The 20,979-nt window shown below is 40.5% G+C and overlaps 4 protein-coding genes across 4 annotated transcripts; 2 read left to right on the plus strand and 2 right to left on the minus strand.

Annotated features, from left to right (window-relative positions):
• The first annotated feature begins 2,078 nt into the window (after window positions 1–2,078).
• mecr (mitochondrial trans-2-enoyl-CoA reductase) lies at window positions 2,079–4,736 on the plus strand. The gene is made up of 9 exons (XM_079227233.1): window positions 2,079–2,157; window positions 2,320–2,451; window positions 2,547–2,690; window positions 3,149–3,251; window positions 3,434–3,536; window positions 3,631–3,704; window positions 3,790–3,850; window positions 3,950–4,022; window positions 4,103–4,736. The coding sequence occupies exons 1-9, from the start codon at window positions 2,112–2,114 to the stop codon at window positions 4,264–4,266; spliced, it is 900 nt and encodes a 299-aa protein (XP_079083359.1). The 5' UTR covers window positions 2,079–2,111; the 3' UTR covers window positions 4,267–4,736.
• Window positions 4,737–5,069: 333 nt separating this feature from the next.
• smpdl3b (sphingomyelin phosphodiesterase acid like 3B) lies at window positions 5,070–7,858 on the minus strand (the record flags this gene model as incomplete). Its single annotated transcript, XM_079227134.1, has 8 exons — window positions 5,070–5,501; window positions 5,638–5,771; window positions 5,987–6,167; window positions 6,483–6,652; window positions 6,797–6,940; window positions 7,079–7,176; window positions 7,491–7,704; window positions 7,798–7,858. 8 exons carry the CDS (start codon window positions 7,856–7,858, stop codon window positions 5,139–5,141), a joined length of 1,365 nt encoding a protein of 454 aa, XP_079083260.1. The 3' UTR covers window positions 5,070–5,138.
• Window positions 7,859–9,621: 1,763 nt separating this feature from the next.
• rpa2 (replication protein A2) lies at window positions 9,622–14,935 on the plus strand. Its single transcript, XM_079227515.1, has 9 exons — window positions 9,622–9,732; window positions 9,968–10,062; window positions 10,302–10,403; window positions 10,756–10,869; window positions 12,662–12,736; window positions 12,966–13,082; window positions 13,464–13,592; window positions 14,179–14,273; window positions 14,469–14,935. The coding sequence occupies exons 1-9, from the start codon at window positions 9,720–9,722 to the stop codon at window positions 14,554–14,556; spliced, it is 828 nt and encodes a 275-aa protein (XP_079083641.1). The 5' UTR covers window positions 9,622–9,719; the 3' UTR covers window positions 14,557–14,935.
• Window positions 14,936–15,414: 479 nt separating this feature from the next.
• themis2 (thymocyte selection associated family member 2) lies at window positions 15,415–20,115 on the minus strand. Its single transcript, XM_079227620.1, has 6 exons — window positions 20,004–20,115; window positions 19,492–19,632; window positions 18,985–19,410; window positions 17,257–18,467; window positions 16,864–16,981; window positions 15,415–16,422 (listed from the first exon to the last, which is right to left on the minus strand). Exons 1-6 carry the CDS (start codon window positions 20,104–20,106, stop codon window positions 16,310–16,312), a joined length of 2,112 nt encoding a protein of 703 aa, XP_079083746.1. The 5' UTR covers window positions 20,107–20,115; the 3' UTR covers window positions 15,415–16,309.
• Between the last annotated feature and the right edge of the window lie 864 nt (window positions 20,116–20,979).

The raw sequence follows: 20,979 nt of genomic DNA on the forward strand, positions 1-20,979 counted from the left end.
GCCTCTTTTCTTGCTCTTGAAACAGATACTGCAAACAACTAAGATGTCAACTAAAAATATTGCATTTAAAATAAATCTAAGCCAAATAGATTATATTATACTACAACACAAATGTTACCAAATTTAATAGTTTATAAATCTATATGGTCTTAAGTGAATTTCTAATACATATTATGTTTATTTATTAGAACTTATAAGAAGGACATAAAGTGTTACCCAGGATTTCAATGGTGTACATTGTCAAAGCTAAATAAGATGAGCTTAATAATAAAAAGGTAACCAGTAGCTATAACTGTTAAATAGATGTAGTGGTGTAAAAAGTACAACAATAGTTTAGTGATGGAACTATAATTCATTCGTCTACAGAAAATAAATTGCAACAATTGTCAAAAGTTCTTTATTGAGCAAAAAAAAAAACACTTGTTTCTCAAAGAAATTTGCTTCAACATATAAAGATATGAACTGTAAATGGAATATGTTTGGGTTTGGATGGTTATTCTGACAAAACAAGAAACATAATCATGGTTCTAAGAATTTCTGATGGCAATTGTGTTTGCTATTTTTAAACATTTCCTTGCATTTGCATACTTAGCTACATTCCACCACTGTTGAATGTTGGTAAGCTTTCCTATGTATCAGCAACTGAGTCATTTTGTGTGCAAATGAGCAACTTCTGAGTAAAAGCGTTACAGTCAGTCTCAGCGTTTCATTGCATGAAGTGAAACAGCAAAGCAAACAATGAATTCCTCTTTTTTCTGCCTGGTGTGCCATGTCACAACTATAAGAAGTGAAGTACCGCGTGTATCCACCAGTGGCGCTTTTCTGTGTTTATAATTCTTTCAATGACAACCTCAAATCCAATATGGCCGTACAGTAACAGGGATGCCAGTAACAAGCACAGTTTAAATGACACACAGCATTGAGTAGTGACGTTATTTTCATAATTGAAAGTTGACACCCGGGTCGCGATGTGGCTGCCGATCTGTTTAAGAAGCCGGACAGCCTGCAGGAGAAGCTACGCTGCTGCTCTTGTACAATGGCCAAGGCACTGGGGAAAAGCTAACGTGTCTCTCTTCAGTCATTCAGCTGGACCTGCAGCACACACGAGCAAGGCTCTCCTGTTCAGGAAGCACGGAGACCCTTCTCACGTCGTCCAGTAAGCCTGCATTTTCTTTCCTTTTCTACACTTGTCGTTGCTTCGTGCAAACCCCATTACAGTGACATTAGCTGCAGTTCATGTGCTCTTTGACGGAGGTTGAGCGGTTAACCAGAAGTGCATTTGGCAAAGTAACATGCTAGTCTTCATTATATTGATCTTTTATGTTGTAAAATCGAAAAATAAAATTCAAAAACACTTTTGATAAGGTATAAATCTTACCTTTTTGTCGCTTGTCCAAGTAAGTGCGACTTCTTCTTCACCGTATTATAGTTTACCAAACCGTACCAGGCTCATTACTGCCCCCTTACGTCGGAGGGTACAACAACCACTTCGCCCAGTGGCCACACTGGTTGTGATACTATCCCTAAATAGAATGTGGATTAAGGCTTCAACTAGCAATTACAGTCATTATGGCTCAAGTCATTGTCATTTTTTTAATTAGATTTTTGGAAATGTCAGAAGAAGAGGGGGAAATCACCATCAGGCATTCCTACAGCCCAAATGATCATACCCAATTGTTTGTTTTGTCCAATCAACAGTCTAAAAAACAATGCTAATCCATTTACAGTAACAGACAAAAGAAATGGCTTCAACAAATAATGTATTTTCATAGCTGTTGGTTATTAATTTGTCTAATTTGTCTGTTGTTTTGAGGTGTCTAAGCCTGTTTAAAAATGTTTTATAACAAATAATGCTCTTGTCTTTTTTTTTAGGATTAAAATGATCAGTTTTTACTTTCCAGTATTCAACACCAGGGACCTCCAATGAATATATTTGGACAAAGTCACGCTATGTGACTAAGCCTGATATGCTGTGTTTCATACATTAGAATGTTGTTACCAAACCCCCCAAAAATGGACTATACATGCTTTTGTAAACTTCAATGTTTTTGGTTGTCAGGTTGGAAGAAGTAGTCCTGCCCCCCTTAGGGGAAAAGGATGTCCTGGTTAAAATGCTGGCAGCTCCAATGAACCCATCTGACATCAACATGATTCAAGGTGCGTGGTTTGTTGGTTACCTCCGCAACAAACAGCAGCACAGTAGCTTAATTTAGAAGCAGCTCCACCGAAGGAACAAGATAGCCAAGAAACCCAACATAGTATTTATTTTGATAAGGATTAAAGATAAATTGTTTATCTTACTTTTTTTTTTTTCACCAGGTACTTATGCTATCTTGCCTGACCTCCCAGCTGTTGGGGGTAATGAGGGAGTGGCCCAGATCGTAGAAGTTGGCAGCCAGGTGACGTCCCTCAAAACAGGAGACTGGGTCATTCCAAAAGATGCTGGTTTAGGTAAAAACATGCAGACGCTTGTATGACATGGAAGAGTCCTCAGGGACTCTTCCATGTCACTCGCCTAAGAGTTTTTTCTGTCTTTGTGTGAGCAGGAACCTGGAGGACAGTGGCAGTGCTAGCAGAGGACGATGTCATCTCGCTGCCGAATGACATTCCTCTGTTGTCTGCCGCCACACTGGGGGTGAATCCCTGCACTGCCTTCAGGATGCTCTCTGACTTTGAAGATCTCAAGCCAGGTAATCATTTCCACGCACTTAGTCATAACATTATTGTCTTTTTTTATAGAACCACAAGCCACTGAAATACGGGGGTAGACATAAAAGGACTCCCTTTATTTTACTAAGGTTCCACTTCCAAAAAGAAACATTGGTTAAGTGGCTTTTTTTTCTTTTTTCTTTGCAACCAGCTTGGTTAATAAAACCAATAACTTCCTTGTTGTAGTAACTCCCAGTAATAAAGTACTAAAGCACATGTGGAAATCAAAGCCACTGCCTTGGTCAGGTTTATGGGCTTTGCAGCATGAACTTGCAACAGCATGAACAACAACGCCCATTTCATGTGCTGATAAAATACAAATCTAAATGGAGACTTGAGGATGGAGTATTCCTGCCTCAGTTATCTCTAAAAACATGACATGCTGTGCAGTACTTTAAGCCATCATGTGACAGTTTCACTCCATCTACGGTCCTTGCAGGTGATTCTGTGATCCAGAATGCAGCCAACAGTGGAGTTGGGCAGTCTGTAATACAGATTGCTGCTGCAAGGGGAATAAGCACCGTCAACGTAGTCAGAGACAGGTGAACTCAAGTATATTAAGTGTTTTCAGAAGACTCAACTTTTCAGCCCTAATCACTGGCCCAGGTAATCCATCCACCTGACTGTGAGATACTGAGGTCTTTTGTCCAAGGGTAACAGAGTTTTTTGTGTGCTCAAATTTACGACTGTCATGAACTTCTTCATTGTTTCTTCCGTTTTAAAGGCCAGAGTTCACACAGCTCAGTGATAGGCTAAAGGCCATAGGAGGAACTCATGTAATCAAAGAAGAGGCGCTGAGGCGACCGGAGATGAAGGAACTGTTCAAGGTCCGAAGACTTCAAAGATATAATAACACATGTAGATATGTAATAAATAAACAGTGGTAATTTAAATATTTGGTTCTCTTTTTCTTTGAAAAAGACCTGTCCAAAGCCTAAACTGGCACTGAATGGAGTCGGAGGCAAGAGCGCAACAGAGCTGCTCCGTCATCTACAGTGAGGATGCTGAATCATCTGTGATAATAATTTACACTGATGAGAAAATTGGATTGTAAAATGCAATAATTCCCATGTATTCCAGGTATGGAGGATCTATGGTCACGTATGGAGGGATGGCCAAAAAGCCAGTTACTGTTCCTGTGGTAAGATGAAACCTCCCACTCCCTCCTAGATTAAACATTACATTCCACTGCACAGACACATGTTTCTCTCAGTACGCTGACTAAACTTGTTCTCTCTAGAGCGCTCTTATTTTCAAGGATGTGAAGGTTCGGGGATTTTGGGTCACACAGTGGAAGAGAGATCACTCGAGCGGTGGGTCAGCGGGAAGTTCCATCTTTCATCAAATAAGTCTCTTGAAATTAATTTAATGAGAAGTGACACTCTCTCCATAGATGAAAAGGCTTTCAGAGCCATGCTGGATGAACTGTGCCACCTCATTCAGCAGGGAAAGCTGACGGCGCCGGCCTGCACTGAGGTGGGCCTCCAAGACTACAGCAAAGCTCTGGGCACGGCTATGCAGCCTTTCACCTCAGCTAAACAGGTCTTTGTCATGTGAACGGACTCGTTCTTGACCCCAGGGACGGCCACTATATTGTCAACATGTCAATCAAATACACTAATCAAGCACATACTCAATAAATGTGTCTTCACAGCAGGCCTAAAGTCCAGCATCTGTCATTTTATGACATTTAAAAATCCTTTTAAATTTACTGACGGTAATTAAAAAGTAATGACATCTTTATATAGTGATGTGGAATAACAGGAAGCTATATAGAACTCAGATAATGAAGCGTTATCTGATATGTTTAGTAACAGGTTAATCTGTTTCTAAGTTATATGGGCATGAGTAAGTGCAATTGATCTTAATCAACAGATTTACTGTTGTGATAATACTAATATGGTCAATATATAATATATACTGGTGCATTGATTCTTGCTGCTAAGAAAACGTTCAACCAATAAACAACTGTTTGAGCCATTTCTAGTTTTATTAAATAGAAGCAGTAGAGTTTGACAGGAAAGCTTGGTGACAAAGAAACATTTGAAAAAAGTCTGGATTTGATCCAGAACATCACATGTGAACTATTATCTACTTGAGCCACTTAAACACCACATAGTGTTGTTCTATTGACTGGAAATGTAGCATTCAACCAGCACCAATAAACCAAGCTCAAGAAGCGACACCAGAGATTGCTGAAGCCAAAGGTTGTTTTTTACTCTGCTCAAGTTCTCATGCATGACTCAAATTATAGATGTCATATGATTTAAAAACGTCATCCTATGATGTTAAATATTTACATGACAGCAATAATCTTGATCTTGAGTTTCCATTTTTGGTCATTGGATCGGTTTCCGATCCAGTGACTCCCCGCGTAAAATAATATATATATTTAAAAAAAAAAATCATCTTTGACAGACTGATCATCATTACCGATTGGCCATCACCAGACTCACAGCCACAGAAAGGACCGTCAGCAAACCACCATAAATGGCAGCCGCCGCTTCCTTTTCCAGACAGTGTTCATACCTGTCAAAGTCTACCTCTCTGGCTGCGCACACGTGGTCAACACGGCAGTCTCCGTTACACTCTGTCAGGTCATAGCTGACTGAGTTGAACTCGTAGTACTTTTGCAGGTAGCAGCGGTCATTAGCCATGCGCTCGAGAGCCTGATGCATGGAGGATGGGGAGGCGTCGGGGAGTCTGAAGCTCTCTGTGAGGCGGTACTCCTTCTCCCAGCGTCCGCGGGCTGCGTTAGCGTGTGTCAGGTTCAGATAATAAGTCACCACATCCTGAGTTTGTTCAAACGTGGTTTAAGAAGCAGAAACGAAACCATAAAAGTGTTAGGTTTTTTTGTTTTGTTTTGTTGAGGCTGCGTATTGCAGTTAAGTATGTGGAGGTAAATTACACAGACTGGCCTTAACTTACTTTGACCAGGAGCGTTTGGGTATCATATTCAAAAACACGAATCCCAGGGTTGTTTGCTCCATCCTCGACTCCAGGAAGTGTTGTTTTCCACGGCGTGAGGCCCGGGCTGAGGAACATCGTACTGATAGGAGAGCCTGTTCAAACCGGTATTACTTCTGATTAACACAGTATTGTGGTCCTAAAGGTCAAAAGTAACATCTGGACACTAGGCGAGAGTCACTTTGCATAACAGTGAAGAAAGAAAACAACTAAATAATTTCAATACCAACCAATCACCACTTGCAAATGCACATATAGAACAGGAGAAAGCATTAGAAGTAGCAATGGTGTTCTAACAGTGAGAACTTACCCTCTGAGTTATAAAACATCCGGAAGCTATCGGTATGATGATGGCCAAAGAACTGTCCAAGTATCACTGAATGATGCTTCTGAATTAAGTCCAAGTATAGCTTGTTGAATTTAGGCGTAAACCATGGCTTGCTTCTCTTCTTCTCGAAGAAACCTGGGGGAACGTGGCCAATGACGTACACCTTGAAGAGAAATTAGTGTAGAGTTAGCAAAAATTATCTTTTTTCATTCAAGTAAGAGGGAGTTCCACTATTTCAATGTGCTCATGTTTTGGAGGTAAATTGAGAGAAATTTAAGAGGACTGGTCCCGCCTCAGATTCAGGAAGCGTCTGCTTTTGAAAGTTTACCTTTTCTTCATGAGAGGAATGTTCAAATAGGGGACGTGGTAACCAGCATTAAAAGATTAATGAGTTATTCATTACTCACTGAATGTTTTATTGCCCTCTACTGTATGCAGAAATTAAAAAATAACTTTAAAATGAAAATTCATGATTTGCCTTTTCTTTGTTGATGGCGGCCTCTGTAAGAACCTGGTCCGCCCAGCTAAACTGGCCCGCTGGGTCATCCATGTCCTGGGTCAGCTTGTTCTGGTCATAGTAGAGATTAGTGTTAAGGGCCAGCATCCTGAAACCTGTTCGGTTCAGCAGCTTCTCTGTGTAATATCCACCTATGTGAAGAAAAATATTGTGGAAACACAATTGGACGTGTGCCTTATGTATAATATGTGCCATAAAATAATGTATTGATTCTTAGAGAATAAATTGTGTTAATATCAAAAGTATTCATCTCAAAGTATCACAAGAGACTCAACCTTTTTTAAATGTTCCTCTGGACTCTGGATCCAACCAGTCCTGCCACAATTCAGCTGTCTGATTATAGATGTAGTTTGGGCCTGCAGGAAGCTGGCTCTTGGGATGGTAGTCATGGTTGCCAAGGGCAGGATACACTTTAGTGTCTAAGAAAGGCAGTAATGTAAAAATAATATGAGTTCATCCATCCTACAACGTCACTGTAAATGTTGATTCACGATATTTTCTCATTCAAATAGGCTCTCATGTCTCATATGAGACTCACATCTTGGCCTCACACTTACTTGGAAACACCTGCTTTATAATGTGGGTAAGGTTGCTGATAATGTGGAGCACTGCTTCTTCTCCCAGATCCTCGTTGGGTACATGTGGTGTGTCATCTCTGAGCAGCAAAAAAATATAGTATATATATAGTATACAATATAATATATAGTAAATAGTTTAAGGTTTAAAGTGTAGGAAATTATATTTTTTTTGAGCCCCCCACAGTTGGAGAGGGTGAACAAAAAGTAGAGTCGGAATATCATTTGCAATGGAGACATGGCAACATTTTTTCAGTGGATCAATTCTGTCATGCATGATACCTCGTTAAAAATATTATTGAGCTGCACAAGCATTTCTCTCTATGGACTTGGGACTCAACAAGCTAGCAAGATTCGTAAACATTTTTACAATCCACCTAAAGTTGATACATACCCTGTCCATACGATGAAGTCCGGGTCAGGTAGAATATCCTTCATGGCATACACAGAGGAGTTTATAAGGGTCCACGGTGAATCACAAGCATAGTCTCCAAACTTCCCCGCATTGGCCGCGGGTCGTTTGCCACTTGATGCGCACACACGTGTAGGATCATCGGTCAGTTTGTATGTTGGGTCCCAATGCTGATCCGTGATGTGCCAGAAGTTTCCTGGATTAAAACGATGCGTAATTGCGCACATGAAGTTGTTCCGATGATAGGAGATTTTCCAGAAACATTTTGATACACAACAATATAACTTACCTGAAAGTGCAACAACCTCTTTAAAAAGCAGACAAGATATGAGCAGCCTTAGAGTGGACATGTTAAATTCGTTGAAGAAATCAGAAGTCCAACAAATGTCAAGTCCACGTCTGAGAGGTAAGTCTATAAAGGGCAAAGGGAGATAAGATACAGCATGACGCGTCTTTGGCCTGGAGGTGGTCCGTTACTGAGTTCTCTGGAAAAGATTATATTTGTCCCATTCATTGTTTCAATTTAACATTTAAAACTAAGATTATCAACTCGCCCCTAATAGCCCAAGGCCACACCTGTCATAAAGTTATATCCGTGCAAAAAATAACTAATATTTAGTTACAACTAAATAGCTTATTGTGGAAAACAACAAGCTATTTTTTTGCAAAACAGAATGAGTGCAGATGTGTGAGCATAACGTTGTATCATTAATAGTGGCTGCAGTGAGCTGCTTTCCTATACAACTCTTTTTAAAACGAGGTAGATTTGATACAGCCGTTCTCAATTCATGCTCCATGTTGAGCGACGCAACAGCAGAAAAGACAACCTCACGGAGATCTCATAAAGATCGGCTTTTGGCGAAATGACAAGAATCGGCGAGTCGTACATGCGCATGTGACCCATTAACGGCGTACGGTAAAATCAGCATTTCCTCTTGCGCCCCACCTGTAATACGCCCCAGTTTGATAAATACTGACTTAAAGGAAACATAGTGTTCATTTATTTGAATGATGACCACAAAGTGAGCAGGCTTTGTCACTGGAGTGTGTTTTTCGGGCTTTTGGAAGAATATTTCCAGAGCCTCAGAAACGTCAGAAACGTCATTGATGGAGCGCCAGGCTGCAGCCTGTTGGATGTTTGTCTTGACCTACAAATACCTTAACTGTTGGGCTTTAAACATGAGAGCTCATAGCTTAAAATAGTGATAGCTTAAAGCAGCATATCCCATTGTGAAAAGCACGCGACATATTTTTCGCCGCTCTCTCTGTCCACTGTGTGCTCTCCTGTGTGCATCGCATCGGGGCGGAAAGAGTTGTAGACGCGACCCAGAAATTACAAGCTGTCGTGTACGATCAATAACATACGGCCGTTTAGTTTGTTTAATAGCAGAACAAGGTGCAGACCTGTTCTATAGGAAACTACTAGGCCAGCCACTATATTGCAGGCTCAGACGCTCAACAATGGAAAATTATTTGCGGCAGCTAAATAATATTTTTTTGGACCAATTAAGTGAAATTGGAAATTTTCTCACGGCACACCTGACGATCTGTCACGGCACACTGGTGTGCCGCGGCACAGTGGTTGACAATCACTGATTTAAAATATAAATATTAAGACATTTTAGAATTTCGGAATTGTTAAAGTTTTATGAAATATTGCCTATCCTTATTTTATATACATGATAGGACGCCTAACAATTCCTAACTGAGAAATGTATATTATCATGTAATTGAGAAACTGCGTTCGTATCACACAGAAACTGCCACGGTTGCAGCAATAACCTCTTAGTAGTAAAAACAATATGTCCAACAGAACTTGAAGGCAGCACAGCCTTGCACAAGTAGTGAAATGCTTCACGATTAGCCCCGAGCATGGTCTTTCAGGCACTCCTTTCTTCGGGGCTGTTTACCGCTCCAACAAGCTTAGAGCCATTGTTGAGAGTTGGAGCAGCTACAAAGACTGTATTTGTACACCCACACACACGGACGCACGCAAATGTAAGAGCAACTGTCTGACCAGTCAAACTCAGGGTTACAATATCCTTTTGCAACCGTGGGTTCGCGGGACTTTTGCTACGCGCATGCGCTGTATATTGAGTTTGGCGCGCGGGACTGACTACAAGGAAGTCTAACAGCGTGTCTGTTGTACCTGCGCCACACTGTCAATAACATTAACGTCTGACTTTATTAGCTAAATTACAAGGAACCAGCATGTGGAACCAGGGTGAGTTTAATGACCACACTAGTGTGTTCACAAAATGGTCAGGTCAGCTCGTTGACGTTGTCTAACGTTAGGTTGACGAACCGTTACTTCACGCTAACTTAGCTAACGTTAACTTTCTTCTTTGTTGTTGTTGTGTCTTGAAGGTGACGCCACTTGGTGAAAACGTCTGTTTTAATTTGGAAGATCAAGCGGCCATTTATCTCAGCTGTCTAACTTTTGTCCCCTTCTTTTTCAGGAGGATATAATGAGTCGAGTACTGTCGGAGGCTACACTCAGTCTCCAGGGGGCTTTGCGTCTCCTGCCCTATCCCAGGGAGGGGAGAAGAAAGCGGTTCGTAGCGTCACTGAAGTCTAACGTTACACCACACTTTATTTATAATGCACTGCAAACATGAAACAGAGAGCAACACAATTGTACTGAGCATTAATCAAAACATCATCCCTTAAATTGCACGTTCATATTTCGAATAGATTAGTTTGGGTTATCAAACCCTGCTTTCCTACATCCACATTTGTTCACATATGTTTGTGCACTGATGGAAAGACTGTCTGTGTGTGTTTGTTTTGCAGAGAACCCGTGCATCACAGATAATCCCCTGCACAGTGTCTCAGCTGATGTCTGCCTCCCAGGCTGATGAGGCCTTCAGAGTAGGAGATGTGGAAGTAGCCCAGGTAAAATTACTTACCTGGTAGAACATGACAACAGGTGCCTCGTTGTGCAATTGCATTGAAATCAATTAGTATTATAATTATTTCTTATCTGTTATTCAACTCTTTGGTTTCTAATGGTGGGCATGAAATAATAAAATGTCAGAAAATAGTGGAAAATGTTTGACAATTTCTCTGAGATCTTTTAAATGTCTTTTAATTATTTTTTTTTGTCCAATCAACTGAAACAATTAGTTGATTAAAATGGTATGCAGAATCAGCAACACTTAAATTACAATACATTTAAATTCGATTGAGCTTTTGACAACTATTTTTGATCTCACTATTGGATGACGGTTCATATTCTGTGTTTTAGGTTACCATTGTGGGTATCATCAGGAGCATAGACAAATCCATGACTAACATCCAGTACAAGGTTGACGACATGACCGGCGCTCCGATGGATGTGAAGCAGTGGGTAGACACAGAGGTCAGTGACGGCTTTTATCCTTACACAAACCATTTAAGTAATGCTGCTGTTGTATTCAATCTCAAGCCCTTGTGATGGAAGTATGAATCATTTGTCTGTCAAATACACTCACCTAAAGGATTATTAGGAACACCTGTTCAATTTCTCATTAATGCAATTATCTAATCAACCAATCACATGGCAGTTGCTTCAATGCATTTAGGGGTGTGGTCCTGGTCAAGACAATCTCCTGAACTCCAAACTGAATGTCAGAATGGGAAAGAAAGGTGATTTAAGCAATTTTGAGCGTGGCATGGTTGTTGGTGCCAGACGAGCCGGTCTGAGTATTTCACAATCTGCTCAGTTACTGGGATTTTCACGCACAACCATTTCTAGGGTTTACAAAGAATGGTGTGAAAAGGGAAAAACATCCAGTATGCGGCGGTCCTGTGGGCGAAAATGCCTTGTTGATGCTAGCGGTCAGAGGAGCATGGGCCGACTGATTCAAGCTGATAGAAGAGCAACTTTGACTGAAATAACCACTCGTTACAACCGAGGTATGCAGCAAAGCATTTGTGAAGCCACAACACGCACAACCTTGAGGCGGATGGGCTACAACAGCAGAAGACCCCACCGGGTACCACTCATCTCCACTACAAATAGGAAAAAGAGGCTACAATTTGCAAGAGCTCACCAAAATTGGACAGTTGAAGACTGGAAAAATGTTGCCTGGTCTGATGAGTCTCGGTTTCTGTTGAGACATTCAGATGGTAGAGTCAGAATTTGGCGTAAACAGAATGAGAACATGGATCCATCATGCCTTGTTACCACTGTGCAGGCTGGTGTGGTGCTGTAATGGTGTGGGGGATGTTTTCTTGGCACACTTTAGGCCCCTTAGTGCCAATTGGGCATCGTTTAAATGCCACGGCCTACCTGAGCATTGTTTCTGACCATGTCCATCCCTTTATGGCCACCATTTACCCATCCTCTGATGGCTACTTCCAGCAGGATAATGCACCATGTCACAAAGCTCGAATAATTTCTAATTGGTTTCTTGAACATGACAATGAGTTCACTGTACTAAAATGGCCCCCACAGTCACCAGATCTCAACCCAATAGAGCATCTTTGGGATGTGGTGGAACGGGAGCTACGTGCCCTGGATGTGCATCCCACAAATCTCCATCAACTGCAAGATGCTATCCTATCAATATGGGCCAACATTTCTAAAGAATGCTTTCAGCACCTTGTTGAATCAATGCCACGTAGAATTAAGGCAGTTCTGAAGGCGAAAGGGGGTCAAACACAGTATTAGTATGGTGTTCCTAATAATCCTTTAGGTGAGTGTATAAACACTTGACACAATATTGATTTGTTTTTTGACTGAGGTTATTTATATGTTATACTTAAAGAGAACCGGTTTTATTTTTGCGTGAGTGTTAGTTAACAATAGGGATCACAAGTGTCCATTTCTGGTCAAGAATGAGTTTCACTCTATTATTAACCTGAAGGAGTTTTGGCAGGAATTAAACACAAAACATTACAGATACAATAGTGTTGACAAGCCAACATCCACGAGGTCACATTTGTCAAATGTATAATATATGCTTTAAAAACATAAATTAAGCAAGGACAGAGACAGTCATACCAGCATCAATTTAACAATGTAAGATTGTATAACCCTAAATCTGACTTTTTGCCACAAGTAAAAACAGAACATTGTTTTATTTCCTGGTAGAACCTGAAGCATATGTTTGTTTGGTAAACTAAATAATTTGAGCGTCTTTATCATGCTGTTGTTTTGGTATGTTTAGGACCCTGGTGTGGACAGCACTGTCCTGCCTCCAGGCACATATGTCAAAGTCTCTGGCAATCTGCGCTCCTTTCAGGTGAGTTTCATGTTCTAAAAATCCTCTCCACAGTACCCAGAAACAAAAAGGAACCACAGCTTTATGATCTATTGAGAAGCAATGTTTCCATGTGGCATTTGGTTGATAGGCTTGTTTCATAAGCAGTTGTGTTCTTGCGATGTTATTCTATTTTCAAGCAAGTAGGTTTCTCTGTGAATTCGGCTGTTTTTTTAAATTGACTGAGGGTGTGAATCTTTGTCTTTCTCAGAACCACAGATCTGTCGTGGCATTTGGTGTGAGGCCCCTGGAGGACATGAATGAAATTACCTCGCATATGCTGGAGGTTGTTCAAGCGCACTTGGCGCTCAGCAAACCTCAAACCATGGTGAAACATCTTTAGCATAAACTTCAGCAGTCTGTATTGTTTTTTTCACACGCAAAGTAAGGAAGTCAGATTAGCTATCAGTCTATGATGCTTTGTTGAAGTTAGTATCGAGAAAATCGGTATGAGCGTCCCATCACTCTAGAGATACTGATGAGCTGGTAAAAACACACATCAATGTGAAACTGAAAAGCACGAACATGTTACCTTAGAGAATATAAAGTGCCTGTTGTGTAGTACATTTGTTTTTAACAGCCTGTTTCCCAATAGTGGCATTTGCTCATTTTCCATTTCTGAGTATTTATCTTCCATCTATCTTTGGGGATGTCCTTTGTGCTGTTACCGAGTAATAGTTCACCCAATTTAGTTTTGTTTCTCTTTCAGTCGAGTGCTGGAGGAGGAATGAGCAGTGACGTCACGCCTATTTCACGACCGGCCGTGGAAAGCACTGGAGGGAGCTATGCAGGTGCTAACGACATGATTAACAATGGGTTAAGCGCAAACCAGAACCAGGTGAGCCTAAATTATGTATTGATTTTAAGTTTTAGAATGCATTACTTTTAAACATTTGACTGTTTAAAGATCATTTATGGACTTTAGAGGTGGCAATTGAACAGATTTTAAAAGCGGTTTAAACAATGCAAAAAGGAGAGAAGTTAGACTTATGAGTTAAACTCTTCTTTTTTGGGGGGCGGCGGCATTTAAAAACAACAAACTCATTTTTACTTAGTTTGAAGAAGACAGAGTTAAAACGGGCTGGCAGTGAGTCCATTTTCTAAGGACATTTTCATCTGTGTGCATTGATATTTTGTAATTATTACTTATTAATTACAATGCCTCTGTATTTGCAGGGTTTTGTTGTTTCGTTTTTTACAAAGCTAAGCACATGTCGAATCTCTTTTGTTTTTCTTCCCTTTTTACCTCCGCACAGAGAAAGAAGTTGCGCCACACAATGTTCAGTCTCTCATACTTCCTGTCCCTCTGTAATATAGCAATTCATTACATGAAAATAGTTTACTCAGAAAAATGTTACGGCCGCCTCTGTATTTGCTGTTTAATGCTGTCTGCATGTTTTTAATGTCATCGTTTATCTCACAAGGTACTGAGTTTGATAAGAGGCGCCCAAGATCAAAAGGGCATCAGCGTTCAGGAACTGAAGCAGAGACTAGGTGGCATGAATATGAATGTCATAAAGTAAGCAAAGTTCCACTTTAAATTGTAATGGCATAACCTGAGAAGTAACATTTACATTGTGGTGTTTTAGTGAATTTGGATAGTAGAGTCAGTTACTATATTGCAAACATTGACTTCTCCCTGAGGCTCATTGATAGTGAATTCAAGATTTGCACTGTGTTTGTATAAAATGGGCTCCTTTTTGTGTTTGAACAGGCAAGCAGTGGAATTCCTAAGCAACGAAGGTCACATCTTTTCCACCATCGACGAAGATCACTACAAATCAACAGACAACGATGATTAGACTCCTTTAGCACCAGTTATTTGAGTTTAATCCTATACTTGTCAATAGGTTTTAGAACTCAACTCTATCAACTAAATCACAACCTCTCTGTCCTGAGGGACATCCCGAGAATCCTTCTCTGTGAAGTTTCTGTGGTTGATGTTCGGTGAAGAAAGGTTTAGGTTCGACGTGATCTTTCCGTGTACACATCCTGTCATCCTGAGGTTGCTTCTGCTATTTTGCAAGTCCCAAAGGTGTTGCTGTTGAAGTAGCCGTTGTTAGCAGTTAATACTGTTGTTCAGTTTATCCACCTCCATTGTAAAGCTTTTTGTAATTTTAAAGATTTGGAACGTCAGTACTCAATATATTTTTGTCTATGTAACTTTACTTTTTCCAAAATTAAAAGATTATACAAAATGCAGTTGGGTCGCCTACCAGGTACTTTTGTTTCATAATTTAAACATGCACTTTAAGTTATATTTTTCTCCCTTTTAATAATAATGATAATGATGTCTGTACAGTGGGCTTTGAAAATATTCAAGCCCTTTCACCTTTGTTGTGTTAAACCTTAACCTGAGACGATTACAACCCCCATTTTGCATTACAAACAACAATTTGTGTACATTTATTAACATGTAAATACAGAAATATATAATTTACATGTATAAATAGCTGTGACACAACAAACCTTTGCATCTGGTATTTTAGGGTCACACTTGAGATGATTGTCTAAATTAAGTCCAACCGTGGCAAATTCAGTTTGAGCAGGATGCAGAAATGTAGACCAACACATCTGTCAACAAGGTCGCACTGGTTCACAGCTTTGAATAAGATTTGAATAAACCACAAAGGTCTGAGATGATTATGAAGCCACTTTATTAGGGATGATACATGTCTTAAATACCAACTAAAACTACAGACTAGTAGTACACAAAATGTTTTTTACAGTACACAAAAGTACATAAAATATTTGTTTTTTTTATATTTCTTTGGCAATGACTCAAAACCATCAAGTAAAAATAGGATTTGATACTATGTGTGGCACCTTTTTGTATTCTCAGATCATGTGTTGGCTGTCACAACTGGGAGAGCTTCCGCTATTGTATTACCATTATTACATGGCCAGGTTTGTGAGAAGCTGCACATTTAATTAAGACTCGTGCCTCCCAAACTGGTTTGAGCATTTTCTGTTTAGAGTTTGTAATGCATATGTTTATACTAAAGGAGGTTTCCATATACATCAAATGCCTGTACAATGAAATGTAATACCTCTGTGAAGCTTATAAATATGCATTTTTTTAAGGCTGTTGTTTTAGGTGTTGTGATCTGACTATATTATACTGGAAGGTGTTGCGGATGTTCCAGGAAGGACTATGTACAAAAACCTCTAAGAATTGCACAGTATAATGAAAAAATGTAAACGGAAATACTCGTGTTGGCAAACATTTGCGAAATAAAGTGTCTCAACAGGGCGACCCATTAATAGTCAGTTCAGATAAAAGCTGAATAATTGTATATTTAACTGAAATATCTAACCTTAATATAACCGATTATTTTCAGAATGAAATTAAATCACAATGAGTTTCAATAATATTTAGGATTTCATGGACAGGTTGCTTGGTCTGACTGTAAAGTCTCACAATGTAAGTCTATGCCACATTGGTACAATACAAAACAATTATTCAAGATAAGAGAGCTTAAAAACTGCAATAAGACGTTCTCCTTTGTCATTCTTAATTTAGGCCCACCACGTGATCTTCTGCTGCACAAAACTTTAGTAAAACATGACATTCTCTTGTGCTTTCTTCACTACTACTGCAAAACTCTCATCCACAGTTTCATAGTCATGGTCGCTGTCCACATCTTCTGCGAACTCACACAGCTTCACTAAAGAAGAAGGGGTACAGTTAATCAATCAGTAGTATTCAATATTACAAACAGCATGAGGATGAATTGAAGAGCCTAGTTAAGGTTCTGTCATAGATCTCTATATTTGTCCATAAATATTTAAAAATAAATACATTCTATGTTTTACTTCATCATTTAGTCTACATGAACACGTAAGTGTATTTAGAGTAAATTCCACATTCACTGTCCTGGTGCCAAAAATGATAATAATAATCAAAATGTGTGTTAATCTGTTTCCGAAAGTAGTCCCCATTGAATGCACCATGGAGTAACAGTTGATATAAACCACAGTGTCCCATTAGTAATGTCGCTGTTGGTTTTGGTCTTAATAAAAATGATAAAATAATGTCCGAATTGTCCGTTAAGTGTTTCCAGTATGGCTGTAATCTATGCGATAAGAGTCTGCAGTAAGAGATTCACCTTGTTTCATCGACTCCTCCCTTTCCACATAATTGTTTGGCACAGCCTTGCCTGTTTTTATCTCGACGGCTGCGTGCTTTCGGGGTACAACTGGTGGAGGTTGATCATCCAAGATAGCCTGTCCAATTAGAGGAAGTCCGAAACATTCAGCTTCATTACACACACAACTTATTTACCACAGCAAAAAGAGGAAGCATCATGTATTTGCATGGCATGCTTCTGACTGGCTTGAGATTTACTGAAAGTCACATTGTGAGAAAACACGTCTATCTGAGACAGAAGTCACGCTGTGTTTTTTTGTACATAGCAACATGATGTTAAAAACTACATCTCAACCACAATAGATTCTAAATAGCACTCATAGATGACTATCATATGAAAAGCAGTACTTACTGGAGGTGGTGGAGCTGGGGGCCTTCTTTTGCTATTCAAAGTCAAATTGGCTAAGTCCTTGGTTGGGACTCTTTTGTCTGGTCTGTGCTTGGACTTGGCTGCCTTCTTTGATGATTTTTCGGAAGACTTCGAAGATGACAGATTTCTCTTTGGTGGTCGAGGTGGAGGAGCTGCATCTGAATTTCCCTGTCTGCGATATTCATAAAAGAAGGTGTCTGTCACCTCTGTAACCCGATCCACATGGCACTTAGGCGGTTGACTGCTGGGCCACGGCAGGGCTTCCTGGGTAAAAGAGACGGACATAGAGAGCCACTGGGTTGGGATCTCGAAACAGTGGTCTGGCCTGTGCAGAAAGCTTGCCTGGATGGTGGGCTCTAACATGGCCCCCTCTATTCTGAGACACGTAAACCCAACCAGGGGATCAGTCTCGAGTTCGGTGTCCCGGCTCACCACTTTCACATCCAGCGGCAAACTAAACTCCTTGCCCAAGTCTTTGAGTCTGTACTTCTTGTTATCAGCTACCACTTCCACAAAGTGACCCTGCATGTACAGAGGCAGAAGAATCTCCTCTTTCTCATCCTTCTGCTTGACCTCCTCCTTGTCGTCGTCGTCGTCGTCGTCATCATCATCCTCATCATCTGGCTCTTGGAGACGCTGACACAAAAGAGCCTCGACGACCTGCTTCTGTCCCAGGCTGCTTTCACAAGGCAACTCCATCGTTTCGAAGCGAACAACCTCCAGCTGTTCGCCCACACTGAGGGCAGGCAGGCCTTCCTCATCATCTTCCTCACAGCTCCTTGTTACACTCACCTTCAGACCCGGTGCCTGCATGAAAGCGACATATAGCTCGTACACTGAATTAAACTCTCTTGGCCGCCTCCGAAATCGTCCACCATACTGCTTAGATACCAGAAAGTACTGCTGTGTCTTTCGGCCCTTTAAGCTGGATAATAAAATCAAGGGAGAGGTTCCTATCTTGTGGAAAATGATGTGGCTGTTCTTGCTCAGTTCGGGCAGCCAGCTGCACCTGAACAGAGAGCGGGGTTCTGGGCCCTCCAGTATCTCTGCTACTACAGGGAAGGATTCCTCCGGCTGGGAAAAAACCTCCGTCAGACTGAACGGGGTCACAAAATTCACATCAAGGCACATCTCTGTGACATCGACCACATCCACTTCTAAGCTGGAGGGGAACTTCAAGATGTTTTTTCTCACTGTAAAAAACAAATGAGAGGAATTATGTCAAAAAAATGTAGTAGAGGAACTTGATGAAGTACAGTGTGTTTCTTCAGTGACGGAAGATATATTCAAAACCTTTACAAAAAAACTAGTAAAAGTATACAGTGGAAAACTATGAATGATACTCATTAATGAGATCATCATTAGGTTTTTAAGATCTTAGCCTGCACACTTTTTTGGGGGTATAAGAAGGAAGAAGGAAGAAGAAAAAAGATGGGGCAAATAAGGCGGCCACCTTTACGACATATGAACAAACAAAAAGTCAACAAAAAGCACTCAGTAGCAGTGGAGGACACATGAACATAAGCAGGCAAGAACAACTTAAAAAAAACACAGAAAAAATGGGTATGGAAAGGGCAATTTACACACACAAAATGTTAATCAATTTTGATCAGGTTTACAATGTGAAAATATTATAATAACTATTATGTTTGCAAAATGCAGATAACTTTAATTATTTTCAAATAAAAAATGAAAGTAAGTTATTCTCACAGTTCATGACGGCCTGGACCTGGTATACTGGGCTGAGGGCAAGAGGCCGTTCACTCTTGGTGGTGTTCATGAAGCGAAACTTTCGACTGCGCAGGTACGGCGAGGACATGATCTCCAGCAGAGTGAAGCGCTCCTCACTTTCACATTCCCTGAACTCCCCTTGGGAAGAAAGTGGGAAACACACATCCGCAAAGGCTTCCTGTTGTCCTCGAACATGGCAGCGCACCTGATCCTCCTCGCCCTCATGCCGCTCAATGGAGAGCACCGTCAAAGCTCTCTCGGCCCCCAGTGTGAAATCGCCAATGGTAATCTTGGAACGGCTGGTGAAAGTGAAGGGAAGGCAGGATTCCAGGCCCACCGGCCTCAGGCTCACCATCTCCTCGAGTGTACCGTATGGCATCTCCTCTGGAATAACCTGGAACAAACCTGAGGAACAGCACCAAGTGTCAGTGGGCAGCGATGAAGCCAAACTAGCCGTTCTCACAAGAATCTTGTCTGAAGACCAACCTTTGTGGTTGATAGGCAGCTCGAACGTCTCATTGTTGTCGATGTCTTCACAGCAAACTGATAGGAGCTCAATGCCAATGACCTTTATTAGATCCCCAGTGGAAAAGCACACTTCACTTCCAGAAAGTTCATAGACAGATCCTTAAACGGAGATTGAGAATTTTACCAAAGAGGGACTAAATAACACAATCAGTAATGAGCAGATATATCAGGTATAAATAATATGCTTTCTTGACGCAATTCTCAGCAAATAAGACATTTATACAATTACCATTCATGACCAATAACTCTTTAAACTAAAACAAAAGCTCAATAACGTCTCATTTGGGGTTGAGAAAAGAAAAAAAACATGCATAATATATAGATACAAACAAATGCAATAGATACAACCAGACACAAAACAGAAATCCAGACAGGTTAGAATAGCTAATCTCTTCAGATAATCACTAATCTTCGTCTTCATCTAACCTCACAGTTTTGGTTCTGAATGAACAAAGCCATCAAATGCTTACCTTGAAAATACACTCCAGAGCAAACTTGTAGAATTTTTGGCAGACAAGAGTTGTCCAATGAAGCAATACATTGTTGAAGTGGCAAAGCAGTCATGCCTGCCATCACTGTTGCCTCAGTGCGCTACAATCAAAAGTAAAGGCAAACAGCAAATGTCAAGTGAAGCACAAAGGGAGGTGGTTGTTTTCTCAGAAAGAAACCACAAAAGTGAATAAGGAAGTTGGATCTGTTTGCACAGTGCTTGCATTCACAGGCAGAGGACAAGTGGTATCACATATTCTTTTGTGAAGTTGTGAAATAAGATGTCCGAGTTATCTGTTATCTGTGAGACTCTGTTATTCATTTAATTTCAGCATTATTTGCTAATAACCAAAGCAAATAGAACAAGATACACTAAAATATACACCTTTATTAGGAAATATGTCATGCTCGTGTTTGTGTCTGTGTTTGATAACTGCTAATGTGCACACATAATATTCCTAAAAAGTTACATACTCCACATTCAAATTGACAAATGTGGTTCTTCTCGATAAAGATTGTTTCAGGGTCTAAAACATCCCCAAAAAAACAATCTAGTTTTTGAATATCAAGATGGACAACTTGGCCAAACACAAAGTTCTGTTACACAGCACTGACGCCAAAACACACAGGAAGGACTGACACATTTATTCCAGCTGAGCAAGAAAAGGGTTCTTTGAGTCTGACACTTGCCATGTCTTTCATGCAGGGAATGTACCCTGTCAAACTACTTAAATATTCTGCCCTGTCTGGTGGAAAAGGATGACACCTTCACTTCCTGTAGAATAAACTAGGCGTCCTCCCACCTCGTGACATGAAAAAGCAGCCCCTCACCCTCAAACCATTATCTCCCCACAACAACACGAATCTGACACATTTTGAAAAAACATGTTATTGCAGCATAATTTATTTTGAGACGGAAATCTGGGCTCTGAGAACCCCTAGTGGTTGTTGAGGGAA

Source organism: Taurulus bubalis (genome assembly GCF_910589615.1).
Source record: "Taurulus bubalis genome assembly, chromosome: 12".
In the NCBI taxonomy this organism is placed as follows: Eukaryota; Metazoa; Chordata; class Actinopteri; order Perciformes; family Cottidae; genus Taurulus; species Taurulus bubalis.

Coding starts and splice junctions, on each gene's coding strand:
- mecr (XM_079227233.1), top strand. CDS start 2,112: ATGCTGGCAGCTCCAATGAACCCATCTGACATCAACATGATTCAAG. Junction 3,252..3,433: donor GTCAACGTAGTCAGAGACAG/GTGAACTCAAGT, acceptor TCCGTTTTAAAG/GCCAGAGTTCACACAGCTCA. Junction 4,023..4,102: donor GAAGAGAGATCACTCGAGCG/GTGGGTCAGCGG, acceptor CTCTCTCCATAG/ATGAAAAGGCTTTCAGAGCC.
- rpa2 (XM_079227515.1), top strand. Junction 12,737..12,965: donor GCAATCTGCGCTCCTTTCAG/GTGAGTTTCATG, acceptor TGTCTTTCTCAG/AACCACAGATCTGTCGTGGC. Junction 13,593..14,178: donor TAAGCGCAAACCAGAACCAG/GTGAGCCTAAAT, acceptor TTATCTCACAAG/GTACTGAGTTTGATAAGAGG.
- themis2 (XM_079227620.1), bottom strand. CDS start 20,106: ATGGCAGGCATGACTGCTTTGCCACTTCAACAATGTATTGCTTCATTG. Junction 19,633..20,003: donor CTCTGGAGTGTATTTTCAAG/GTAAGCATTTGA, acceptor TCTCCGTTTAAG/GATCTGTCTATGAACTTTCT. Junction 19,411..19,491: donor GCTGCCTATCAACCACAAAG/GTTGGTCTTCAG, acceptor GCTGTTCCTCAG/GTTTGTTCCAGGTTATTCCA.